General features: G+C 39.2%; 1 protein-coding gene across 9 annotated transcripts in view; it reads right to left on the reverse strand.

The window, feature by feature from the left end:
* The window catches only part of myt1a (myelin transcription factor 1a), a 103,566-nt gene that overhangs the window by 32,780 nt on the left and 57,692 nt on the right, over positions 1–13,094 (reverse strand). For 8 of the 9 annotated variants that reach the window (XM_047387013.1, XM_047387170.1, XM_047387093.1 and 5 more), the window contains 4 exons: positions 12,493–12,555; positions 11,684–11,752; positions 9,293–9,355; positions 9,077–9,160 (listed from right to left, as the gene is read on the reverse strand). In XM_047387013.1, the coding sequence (XP_047242969.1) occupies positions 9,077–9,160; positions 9,293–9,355; positions 11,684–11,752; positions 12,493–12,555 (279 nt within the window). Of the gene's footprint in view, positions 1–6,614; positions 7,127–9,076; positions 9,161–9,292; positions 9,356–11,683; positions 11,753–12,492; positions 12,556–13,094 lie in introns of those variants that run through there. The other variant, XM_047387566.1, reaches the window with a different exon arrangement.

Genomic DNA, 13,094 nt, shown 5'->3' on the forward strand with positions numbered 1-13,094 from the left:
GCAAAGTTCAGGGATTAAGCTAAATGTGTGAGTCACATATGTCAGTTCCCAGTTAGTTTTATCACAGTATCGAGTCTTTCAAGTGGTTTAAGTTGCGAAATCTAACAGGTCTACATCCTACTCGCTGGCCATTGAGCACTGGTGCCTATTCCATATTGTTACCAGTGCAAAGTTCAAAAGGGTTTGGAGCAACTAATGCAGCCATCCAAGAAACGTCCTTTCCAGGGACATCCCTGCTTATTTCAGCTAGACAATGCCAAGCCACATTCTGCATGTGTTACAACAGCGTGACTTCATAGTAAAAGTGTGTGGGTAATAGACTGGCCTTCCTGGAGTCCAACTCTGTCTCCCAAATAAAAATGTGTGGCGTATTATAAACCCAGACCCTTGAACAACTGAAATTGTACATCCAGCAAGAATGGAAAAGAGTTCCACCTACAAATCTTCAACAATTAGTGTCCTCAGTTCCTAAACGGTTATTGGGTGTTGTTAAAAGGAAAGGTGATGTAACAAAGTGGTAAACATGCCCCTGTCCCTTAGGGGCAGAACATAGTCAGGCATACTATGAGCATTGTCCGTGGACATTTAAGGTTTCATTGTCAAGCGTACCACTCTCCTACATTTCTGGTGACAGATCCCTACGTTTCTCACACTTTCTGCCATGGTGTCATCAGACGGGGAGGCAGAGCTAATTTCCTGTGTAGATTTAGAAAAACAAAAAAAAAAAAAGAAGATGAAATTAAAAGCCATGAAACCACACTAGGGACAAAGCAGGGGAATACAGGTATTAGTGCGGCGCAGAGCATGGCAGTGACATTGTGTGTACTCGTGACTGGTTGCCCAGAGCAGTGTTTCACAATTTTTACGTATCCAGTAAAACCTGAGCTTTGTGCGGACAACCACTTTGAGTCCACACAGTGTCAAATATGCCTAAATATCTTTTGGCCTTTAAAAAGGCTGAAATGTGCTGTAGGGATCATGGAAATAGCATTAGGTTGGTTGAAATCCTATTTGTTTCCAATTTGTTCATGGTAATGACATATCATTTTTGCAATACAAGGTTACTTGTTACTTGTGCTTGGGCCAGTTCTCTTTACCACATACACTATTGTTGGGACCACAGCCATGGATTTCAACATTAAAACTCCGGTACAAACTTTTCTGGAACTCTCAAAATAAAGTGCATTAACCTTCTTCCGGCACAGCCAGGAAACGGGATAACTGCGGACTTCCTGTGACGTCACTGTCCAAATAAAAGCACAGCTCTTGCTACATCCTGTCTCTTCCACACGGCCTCCAGAGGGACCGGATAGGGGAGGCCCAGCGTGCTAATGTCTCTTTGCTGGCAAAAAGACATAAACTTTTCAAACTGGATCCAAGGGTGTCATACGATCATCGATCATATGCACTAAGATAAGTACAAATGAATCACTCTGTGTATCCGGTAGATTCATTCATGAAAGGGAATCAAGGTACACGCCAGGCTTGACTTTCTTTCTGAGGCCTGCAGAAGCAAACAGTGTTCCAGAGAAGTCCCACTAGAGAAGCTGTCCCTAAAAGCCGAGTGAAGCGGTTTTCCCTGCCTGAGAGAAGGACAACAGGAGCCGCATCATCGTGGTTACGGTAACGTGCAGATTGGCCGGCCGACAGAACAGCCGCCACTCCGCACAGCTAAAGAGGTTAGCTGTAGCTAACCGTTTAAAGACTGTGGACATTTCTTCAAACTTTGGCGCCCTGGACAACGTTCCTAACCACAGTTCATGAGGTTAAGTGTTTGGGCAGAATAATATAGAAGTAATTTAGATTGACATGATCTAAACGTTTTTCATTTTATGAAGTTTGGTTTTGTTTGTGTTGAACTCAGCTATCTTGGTGCTAGCAGAATATCTGCAGCACACGTGTTCAGGTTGTGTTCTGTGTTTGTGGGTTTTCAAAATAAAAATTTTATTTAAAGGGTGATTTTAAACACAGAAGTTTGGCCATAACGCGCCATCCGCGTTCATGCATTTTAACCCCTTTTATGAACTTTTAAAGGTGTGTGTTTGATTCTGGTGCTAAGCTATCAGCCTCCTTTGTTAGCTTCAACTGCTAACAGGTAAGGACACGTGCTTGCTGCCAAATAATATTTAACAGAAAGGTTGTTAGTTTCAAGCTAGTAAATAATAGTCCCTAAACATTATTTTACTAAATCTGACAACTAAGTAAACACCATTAAGCCCCATTTCTCCAGAAAGATTTGTCTCTTTTCCAAAATATTCCCTTAATAATATTTCTTTAAATATTATTTTAATAAATAAAGGCAGCTAATGAGACCCCGTTGAGAATTAGTCATCCAGAAGGTTGGTTTTACTCAGCAGATCATTCTTAAAACATTATTTTATTAAAATAACATTTTATCTGATCTTGCATTGTGAATGGTTGTCTAAGTTAATTCCAAGACTAACTTCACGTCACTTCCAGATTCTTCAAGATAATCCTTGGTTCTCAAACATAAACATGGCATGGTAATGTTGCATCACTTTTTTTGGTCATGATTTTCAATCATCTCTCATCAACTTGTATATATTGTACATAGCCCATTAGTCTTCCCTATTCTTTAATTCTGCTTGGTAGTTAGTTGGATTGTTTCAGCATATTAAAATGTTTGTTGATTGAAATATGTTTGACTTGGAGTTGACTTATTTTTGTTAATAAATTCTTGTATTTTAAGAAATTGTGTGAATTCATTCAATGTGTGTGCAGAGTTTTTGCTGTTCAATAATGTCAGAGCTCGTCTCACACCTTTCTATTTTGTCCTAATACCATCGCCTTATTGGGCTGGTATTCACAGGACAACCCTTAACAGACTGAAATATTATTTGATAAAATATTAAAATATTAATATTAAATATTAAATAATATTCTCAGATTCATAATCTTAACACTGCATTGCCAAACATATTGGGTAACACCACCATGAATTCCTGTGTTCAAATCACTTCCGTGGGTGCAGATGTATAAAGTTTTTGAGGAGAAACTTGACTGGACTGTCCTGATCTCAACCTACATGCACACATTTGGGATTCATTAGAGCTGAACCTAAAATTCTAGCTTTCCTCATTTGACTCTGAACATACTAGATGTTTACAGACTAGTCAAAGTTGGTAATGCTATCAGTGGTCCATCAACAAATTGGACCTTATAGATTAAGAATCGGATGTCATCAAAGTTTGGATACAGGTAAAAAGTAGACAGACAAATATTTTTGGCAATCAAGTGTATATGCCAATTGGTAGAAGTATCAGACAGCATGGGATACATTTCCACTGTTATGCTGATGATACTTACCTATATTTATCCATAAATTCTGATGAGTCCATTCAGTCAAGTAGACTTCGGGCACGTGTTGAAGATGGACTGAACTTAAAGCACTTTTCCAGTCATACCGACCACTCAAAGCGATTTACACTACAGCCATATTCACTTAACCGGAATCACTAACATGCACAAATTCATACAACGATACACTGCCCGGGGACACACGGACATGTGGCTGGAGGAAGCTATAATCGGACCCATAACTTTCGAAATGTTGGGAGACTACTCTCCCCACTGAGCCACAGTTGCCTCATAACAACCTGGATGGTTTTAAGTTTTCTGCTTTTAAATTCAGATAAGGCAGAAGTTGCCATCTTTGAATCAGAGACTCAAAAAAGAAACTGTTTAGTCACCGACCTAATCTGGTTGGCATTAACTTGGGCTCTGGTAGTAAAGAACCTTGGTGTTATCTTTGATCAGGAAAAGTCATTTAAATACTATCTTAAATAGGATGTACTTCTTTCACCTCCATTATCCTTTCTAGGAGTGATGCAAAAACATATTCTATGTATTTGTTACTTTAAGGCTGGACTATTGTAATTGTTTACTATAAGGAAGTCCATAAAATGCAGTTAAAGGCCCTCAACTGATCCATAATGAATATTAAAAACAGAGATCAAATTTTTTCAGTTTCAGGAGGGGTTGCTGCCCAGCTGGACTCTAAGTGATGTCATAGAGGTACACGGAGCATGAACAAAGCAGCATTCTTTCTCTTTCCACAACACTCCACCAGCTGCACCAGAGGGACACCCGTGTGTAAACATAAAAGAATGCACCTTCAAAGAAGAACATTGGATAAAGTAAAGTTTTGGTATCCAGTGACCGTAGCTCGCCAAACAAATGGACTATCCTTCTGAACCAGGCTGTTTGAGCTTCTGCAGACAATAACCTGACCATAGGTTTTCCAAAAAAAGATTGTTGTCTGATTATGTTGACAAATTTGTTTTCCACAATGCCTGAAGAAGATGCCATTGAATTCAATTCAATTCAATTCAGTTTTTTTTATATAGCGCCAATTCACAACACATGTTGTCTCAAGGCACTTCACAACAGTCAGGTACATACATTCCAATTAATCCTAACAATTGAACAGTGCAGTCGGAGTTAGCTTTTTATTCAAATTGGATAAAGAGTTTTTCTATCTAAGGAAACCCAGCAGATTGCATCCAGTCAGTGACTTGCAGCATTCCCTCCTCCCGGATGAGCATGTAGAGACAGTGGACAGTGACTGGCGTTGACTTTGCAGCAATCCCTCATACTGAGCATGCATGTAGTGACAGCGGAGAGGAAAAACTCCCTTTTAACAGGAAGAAACCTCCAGCAGAACCAGGCTCAGTGTGAGCGGCTATCTGCCACGACCGACTGGGGGTTTGAGAGAACAGAGCAGAGACACAAAAAGAACACAGAAGCACTGATCCAGAAGTATTTTCTATGGGAAGGAAAAGTAAATGTTAATGGATGTAGCTCCTTTAGTCATTTCACCTAGAAAGAAAGAACAGATAAACTCTGAGCCAGTTTTCAAGGTTAGAGTCTGAAAGAGAGCACATATAATTAGTTACAGTAAAGGTTCAGTCAATTTCCATGTCTAGGAGAGAGAAAGGGTTAAACACTAAAAGACAGGGCTATGTGGATCATCGGTAGAGGGTGAGCATTAAGTTGTTGCCAGCAGAAGCTCGGACGATTCCCCTCCCCAGAAAGGTGTCACAGGTAGACACAGAGCCAGGCCAGGTGTAGCTTCTAGGAAGAGAAAAGAGAGAACAAGGTTAAAAGCTGAAATAACAGCAAACAATGCAAAATTGGAGAGTAGTGTGAGAATGTAGCGAAGAGGGTTGAAGCCACAGCTTCATGAACTGAACAAGTGTGCCCTTACTGAGCAATCGCTCAACCCAGCTGCTTACTTGAAAGAGACTGCTTGGTTTTTCTGAATCCATTGGACATCCTGGAATTCAAATGTGCTTTTCTGTTAATCAGAACTGTTAGAAGTTGTGTCTGGGCAGACATAATTATCCAAGATAAAACAATTTTAATATTCTTTATTTCATTGTGTTTTGCTTTGTTATGTTTTAAATTTATTATGCTCCCCCCAATGCACAGTGTTGGTTCTGGAACCAATCTCCTTGAGATGGGCCGGACTTATTTCACTCTGGAGACACACCTTGTGAAAGGCACCAGGCTGGTGTGGGGCCACTTTTAGCCCTCTGGCTCGGCGCATGTGTGTTGGAGTTGTTCCTGGTGGATAAGAGGGTAGATTCCCTGCGCCTTGGGGTGGGGGAATGGGATCCAACTGTTGTTTGTGCCCATGTGCCAAACGACAACTTGGAATACCCAGCCTTCTTGGAGTCCTTAGCTGAGCTGCTGGGAGGTGCTGGGGACTCATCCTGCTAGGCGACTTCAGTGCTCACGTGGATAATGACAGTGTAACCAGGAGGGTGTGATTGGTCAGAATGGCCTCTCTGATCTGAACCCGAGTGGTGTTCTGTTGTTAGACTTCTGTTTTAGTCACAGTGTGTCCATAACAAACACCATGTTTGTACATAAGGGTGTCCATAAGTGCACTTGGTGCCAGGACACCCTAGGCCGCAGATGGATAATAGACTTTATTTTCATGTCATCTGATCTACGGCCCTATGTTTTGGACACTTGTAGAGAGGAGCAGCGCTATCAACTAATCACCACCTGGTGGTGAGTTGGATTAGATGGCGGGGAAGATACCAGACAGGCCAGGTAAAGCCAGATGTGTTGTAAGGGTTTGCTGGGAATGCCTGGCACACCCCTTCAGAAAGATCTTTAACTCACTCCTCCGGCAGAGATACAACTGCATCCCAGCTGAGGCAGAGGACATGGAATATGAGTGGGCCATGTTCCACATCTCAATTGTTGAAAATATACTGCTGCTCGCTGTCTTCGATCTGAGGCTCAACTTTTTCTAGTTGTTCCATGCATCAGACTGATGACGAAAGGGGACAGAGTCTTCCAGTCTGTGTCACCAAGGCTATGGAACAGTCTACCTCTATAGCTACGTTTAGTTGACTCTGTGGAGCTCCCTGTTTAAACAAGCTTTCTCTTGAATGTTTATTTTTATTGTTTGTTTTATTGTATGTTATTGTATATTATTAATGAAAATTAATTTTAATATTTATTGTATTAGTTTTCTGTTCAGATCTTTGTGATGGTTTTGTCTGAGAAAGCGCTTAACAAATAAACTTTACTTACTTAATTATAACAGAGTTTACAGTATAAAGAACTGGCAGAGTTCCATACCGATGTACACAAGGATGTGTGATGTTGCTTTGGCATTGGCTTGGCTTGGCTGGCCTGGATGTTGCTGGTTCTGCAGCCTCTTTGCTGCGTGTACTGTGGCCTTTCTGTGGCGACCTTCGGCTTGCTGGGGCGGCGTCTTTCTCTTGGGCATGGTCGTGGGTGAGGTGGTGCATCGCTGGGTCTGCTTGACTGCCTGGCTGGCCCTGGTGGTTTCGGTTAATTTGTCTATTGGGGGGTGCATGTGCCTATGCTTGCCTGGAGCTTGAATTTGGATGGGCCTGCCATTTTGGGTCGGGTGTGACATATTGGCTGCCTCGGTGTTGGTGTGGGATGTGTTTTGTTGCCCCACTTGCCTGTTTGTGGCTGGAGTCCGGTGTCGGGCATCAGGGACTGGGCGCTCTGTTGGCTCTGTTGGGTCTAGAGATGTTGGTCCCTGTTTTTGGTCGGTTCTCAGGGCCTGGTGCCTATCCCTAGCCTTTGGCCTGGTGGATGTGCCTATTCCTCCCCCCTTTGTTGGAACACAGCGAACGGGGGTACCTATTAGGATCAGCTGGGGAGCTGGCTTCCTGGGAGAGCATTTTGCCCCTCAGTCCTCCCCTCCCCATCCCCGGACACCTGGCAACTGTGGATGCGTTTTTCTTAAGGTCATGTAAAGAATTTTTTTGCTCATTATAAAATTCAGCATGTATTAGGAGCGCAAATTTACATCATACTACCTATTAAATGCTATGTGTGAAATTGGTGTAGTGTAAACTGATCATAGCAAACAAAGACTAAATTTATGCAACCAGAGGTTCCAGCATACATAGTATCTACATAGAAAACACACAGCACAAAGCACAACTAGAACTAAGCATTAGACTTTAATTTATCCATTAAGCACACACTGTAAGTGTGATATAAAATTTAAGATTTGCTTGCAGTTACCTTCGGGCAGACGGACATGTGATAGTTCCCATTGATCACTGTTGTTTTTGGCTACTCATGAGGTTGGCTACAAGCCTTAATCCATCTTTTACATTTTTCAAGACTCCTTTTAGGTTTTGGGAATGTAATAAACTGTGTTCCTCCTTCTAAAGTTTGTTGTAACACGTGTCTGAATTACATGTTCCCCACTGACATTTAATAATTTTTTTCAATATTTTTAACGAAATCCTTGTGACCGCAATGCATTCATATTGCACAATCACCGACAATGTTGTTGCAGGTAAAGGGGCTGCTGTTCCTGCAGGCAAGGTGCATTTCACTTTGGGGCAAATTAAGATCGCTGGTTGATCTGTTGCTGACAAGCCTACTAGATTGATTGACAGGTGGGGTCATGTCAGTTGGTGCTATTTAAATAAATACACTGAATTGAATCATATCTACTGGATATGAATTTCACCAACATATTTTACCAATGAATTACACCAACGTATTTTATTTATTGGAAATTGGTGGAATAACAGGTGATGAGGAGGGCATGGCCCAGATGCATAATATGACCAAAACAACAAGTATAAGTATTAGAGAAGTTTAGTTGCCTTCTATTAACCCTTAGAATTCTCATTTAGTCCTAATCTGTTTTATAATCTTGCATAGTTAAGTGGGTTATTTCACCCTTCCCTCATTTTCTTTTAGAAGATGTTCATAGCTATATTTTATTTGCTATGAATGGTACTAATACAATAGCAAATAAAAGACGATTAAGACAGAATCTGGGTGCGTTTAGTATGTTTTGTAAGAATTTGCATTTAAGACAACTTTAATGTTTTGTCAGTTTTAATATTTTAAGAAAGCTTTAAAATTCTGTCCTTTATCAGGAAACTAAAAACTAGTTAAGAAATTATTTTGTTTTTAAATGTTGAGTAACGTGAAGGCAACTTGACACCACCAGTATGTTCATTTAATTAATTTGGCATTTAAAGCTGCGGTAGGTAACTTTTGTAAAAAGGTATTGGTTTATTTTTTTTCACATATTTGTTATTCTGTCACTATGTCCTGACAGTAGAATATGACACAGATGACCTGTGAAATAAATCAAGCTCCTCTGGCTCCTCCCAGTGATCTTACTGCTATTTGGAGAAATGAACCACTCCCTGTCAGAAATTACCAATCAGAGGACCAAGTGCGTAGTCAAAGTATATGCGGGCCATAGTCAATGTTAAGCATATCGTTGACGTTTCGTTCCTACCAGTGAATATGCCATAGCAGCTTATCCGTCATCATCGGTGGCCCTACTTTACTAGGCTCCACTTTGGGGGAGGAGCTGTGAAAAGGAGAACTGTAGCACAGCAGAATGCAAGGGGAATGGACTTGTAAGGTGTACTTGTTCAAATTTTCAGGTGAAGTTCATGGTATTCTCAGAAGTCCCTACTGGAGCTTTAATACCAACATAAAAACTAACTGCATTTAAACCTTCACAACATTATGCACAAACTGCTGGTCAAATAAAAGACACTAATATACAGTTACTCACCTCAGGAGCTCAGACTCTTCCTTGTCATCCTTTGAAGGTGCTGATTTGACACCTCCTTTCTTGGCCCGCGGGCATCCAGACAAACTGGCAAAGTAACAAAAAACAGCACTTCTTAAGCAAGGGATGCCAAATGGTTAAAATAAAATCACTGATATTAATTATTGATCCGATCGCTTTAGTTAGATGGATCAGAATGCAAATATGAGGAGCTCCCACCTTCTGTGTGAAGCATAGTTTCCAGTGATGTGACCCGATCCATCACAGCCTTGAGTAGGACACCTGAGGCACATGTTGGCAGGCTTTCAGTTCACAGCTTTTTATTTTTATTTTTTAATCCTCACTAAACACCTTATCGTAACTTTTGTAGGCTTCAATTGTAAATCCATCCACCCTTATTGAGTGAATGGTGTAAAGCATTCACACAATAGTGTTCCTGTTTCTCTTTATTTTGAATCAAACCCTTTGTGAAATGCCTTGAGATGACATGTTTTGTGGATTGGCGCTATATAAATAAAACTGAATTGAATTGAATTATCAGTGCATTCTTACTTATTACAGTACACTTATCTCACTTATTGCTTTTCTGCTCAGGTTTTTCTGCACTTAATTAGTCCCACATACTTAAATTGATTTCAACAATTCTGGTATCAAAATGTTCAGTTTGTTCTGCAGATTTGTACTATGTTTTTTGCGCTCTTTCACAGCTATGTCCACATACTTTGAGCTAGAAACTCCATTCAACCTTTAAACGATTCACAAGCTATTAAGCTATTTTCAAATGAGTCAGCTTTTTGATATCTGTAACGGTTCTTCTACAATCGTGATTAACGTTTTATGCAAGTTTTAGATTTTACAATGTAAGCCAATGGCAGAATTCTCCAACTGCTAAAGCATACACTCTAGCTTTTTGGATCTGGTCCAGGGGTACTAACAAAATATTCTTACTTGTTCAGTTTTCACTATACCTACACAAAGTATCAAAATGTTGGATTCTTTTTCTTGATTCAGAAGATGTAACTCTCATTGATGGGGGACTTACAGATTTCTGGCAAATCATCCCAAAGCAACTCAAAGTCAACGCACCTCGAGTAGGCCAGTAATAGGAATTGTACAGTAAATCAGAGCAAAAAAACCTCAACAGACAAGTGTTTTAATCGTCACCTTTCCCAAATCGTTTGTTGTAGAGGCATGAGCCTTGTGCCAATACTATGTACTATGTGTTGTCACAATCACAATCATTGTCAGACAACTTTGTTGTTTTTTATTTTATTTAGTAAAACATCATCCTTATTTGGTCACACACACTTTCCTTTGGGCTTGTGCACTCTTTCATTCGGCCTAGCGTTAAATTCATTCAGTTGCGCACACTCTTGGCCTTCATTCAGTTGTGCGTAGAACTCATTCGGTTGTCACTTTTAGTCGGTTGCATATAACTCATTCATTCTCGCGTACAACTCGTTCGGTTACACCAACGCTCACTCTGCATCGCTCACTGTTTCCTCTGATCTGTCTATTGTATTTTCGGCCAGCTTTTGGCAGTTAATAGGCTTTTGCAAATAGACTTCACAAACCATCTAAATAGACTAGGTTAATGTTAGTCATCATGCTAGTGACAACCCATATACCAAGGTTAGCATTATAGCTAATATTAGCATTATAACTAATATTCACTTACAAAGCTAAATGAACATATTGAATGGAGTAAGGAAATGCTAGCCAACAAGCTAGTCTTAGCATTTTAGCTAATTTTAACATTTACACTGTTGTTATAATACTTGATGAAGTAGGTTAATGCAAGTCTACATGCTAGTAATAACCCATATGCTAAGGTTAGCATTATAGCTATCATAGGCACTTCAGCAAATATTCACTTAGAAAACTAAATTTACATACTGAATGGAGTGAGTTAATGTTAGCCAACACGCTAGTGTTAGCAAACAAGCTAGTCATAGCATTTTAGCTAGCATTAGCTTTTTTGCTAAATTTAGCTTATACACTGTTGTTATAATACCTGATGGATTAAGTTAATGTTAGTCAACATGCTAGTGATAGCGCATATATTAATGTAATGGGGCTTATAATTTAGCTTTGTGAGACATTTTCTCCAGCAAGACCAGCTACTTTCACATATTAGCCGAATTTTGTTCTTCCTATTGAGTTTTCTGCAGATCAGCTGACAATTCTGATTTTCTTTTAAAAGTTTCTGCTAATTTCTTACAATTCAACATCTGTTTTTGCATCAACATTTACTTTTTCAGACCTTTTCAACAAGAAGTTGTGCTTCCTCAGTTTGTCAGCTTCATGTTCTACTTTGGTTTTCGAAACTGTCTTTAAATTTTTTACTCTTTAACAGAGGGTTTTGCATGGACTTCAGCTTGTTCTGCCAGTTTTACCTTACAGTTTTGCTGTTATTTGCATATACACATTTTTTAATTCAGCTTAGAGTATTCACATTGCATTTTCGAAGAAAATGTAACTATTTCTAGTTTGCATTGTTTTACAAATAAATAGAATTATAGCATGGAGATGATAGAATGGACAAACCTATGGTTGCAGAGCTGTAAGTGAACTGTTAGGAAACAATTCAATAAATAAAAGCACACATACTTCAGTTCAGCTGTGTTGGCAGCCATGAGGGTCCGAAGTGATTTATCAGCAAGAGGACAGCCTGACAGACTGGTAAATTAGAAAGAGAGTCAGAAAACAGCAGTGAGAACAGAAGGAAAGATCTAGAACCAAAACTCAACAAGAATGGAAGAGCCAGGGCAGCATTGGGTCAATCCCATAAGAAAAGAGATGAAATACGGTATTAGCTGATACCTGAGCCGTATAATAGCTAGAACCACTGTTTGTGGTGTAAACAAGGTTGTTTTTTGCTGGTCTTTTCAAACAACAAATGGAAAAGTTCACATATTTCTTAAAATAGAAATTATTGATTATTATTACTAGTCATGGGTTAAATTTATATAATCTATAACTGGTATAAATTTGTAAGACTACGAACCATACATATGTAGGCTTTGGTATATGTAGTATTTGGGGTCATATCAGGAAAAACTAGAACTGTTCTTCACTACTTAGTAACTTCTATTACTAAATTACTTAGTGACTGTAGTAACTTCATAACTATATTCACCTTGTTTAGCAAGTGAACAAATTAACTGACAAATAATGAGCTATGAGTATATGGTACTGAGAGACAATTACCTTGTCAGTACTTTGTACTTTGACAATGCTTGTCAATGTCACCACAATTGCAACCCATGTCTGGGCAGTTAGGTTTACTGTGCATGTTTCCAGGACAATATGGCATAGAAATGAGTTAGGCACTTTATGTCACTGCAAACTCCTTAAGTGATCAAAAACACATTGATTAGCCACAAAGCAAACTTCATAATGAACACTCAAGGACATACCTTCGATGTGATGCGTAATTGCCAGTAATGTGCCCACTGCCATCACAGCCTGGTGTTGGACATCTAAAGAAAATAATATTAATGGATTAGTCCAACATTGAGTGTTATGTACTAGAAAAATATAGCTAGGGTAAAAAAAAGTAAATGTCACTCAATTTCTTAGGTTTTTCCACATTTTTCAATGTCTATAGTTTTGAATGTGCTTATTTTTTGCAAACATTTTGGCTTAATCTATGTTTAATAATAATAACGACACAGTCGGTGGTGTGCGTTTTTACAGTTGTAGCGAGATTTAAATATTTTACAATCTGGTCATTTATTTACCAAAACCCTAGAATTTACAGTGGTTATGGTTTCCTTTTACCATGATTGTATGTATGTTATAATTGTCAACAAAATCTGGCCAATGGGATTGACCTATTTGTTGAGCATTAACAACTTTTGTTTCTGTTAATTAAATACCTAGCATTAGCATGTGTTCGAAAATGTATATAATGCGGGTAAAATAAATATTATACATGTTAATGTTTTTCTTTGGTTAAATACTTTTTATGCAGCCGATTAGTCTTCCACCTGTCTCTTGTTTCTCTTGTTGTCTCTCT

This window comes from Girardinichthys multiradiatus, chromosome 1, assembly GCF_021462225.1.
Source record: "Girardinichthys multiradiatus isolate DD_20200921_A chromosome 1, DD_fGirMul_XY1, whole genome shotgun sequence".
In the NCBI taxonomy this organism is placed as follows: domain Eukaryota; kingdom Metazoa; phylum Chordata; class Actinopteri; order Cyprinodontiformes; family Goodeidae; genus Girardinichthys; species Girardinichthys multiradiatus.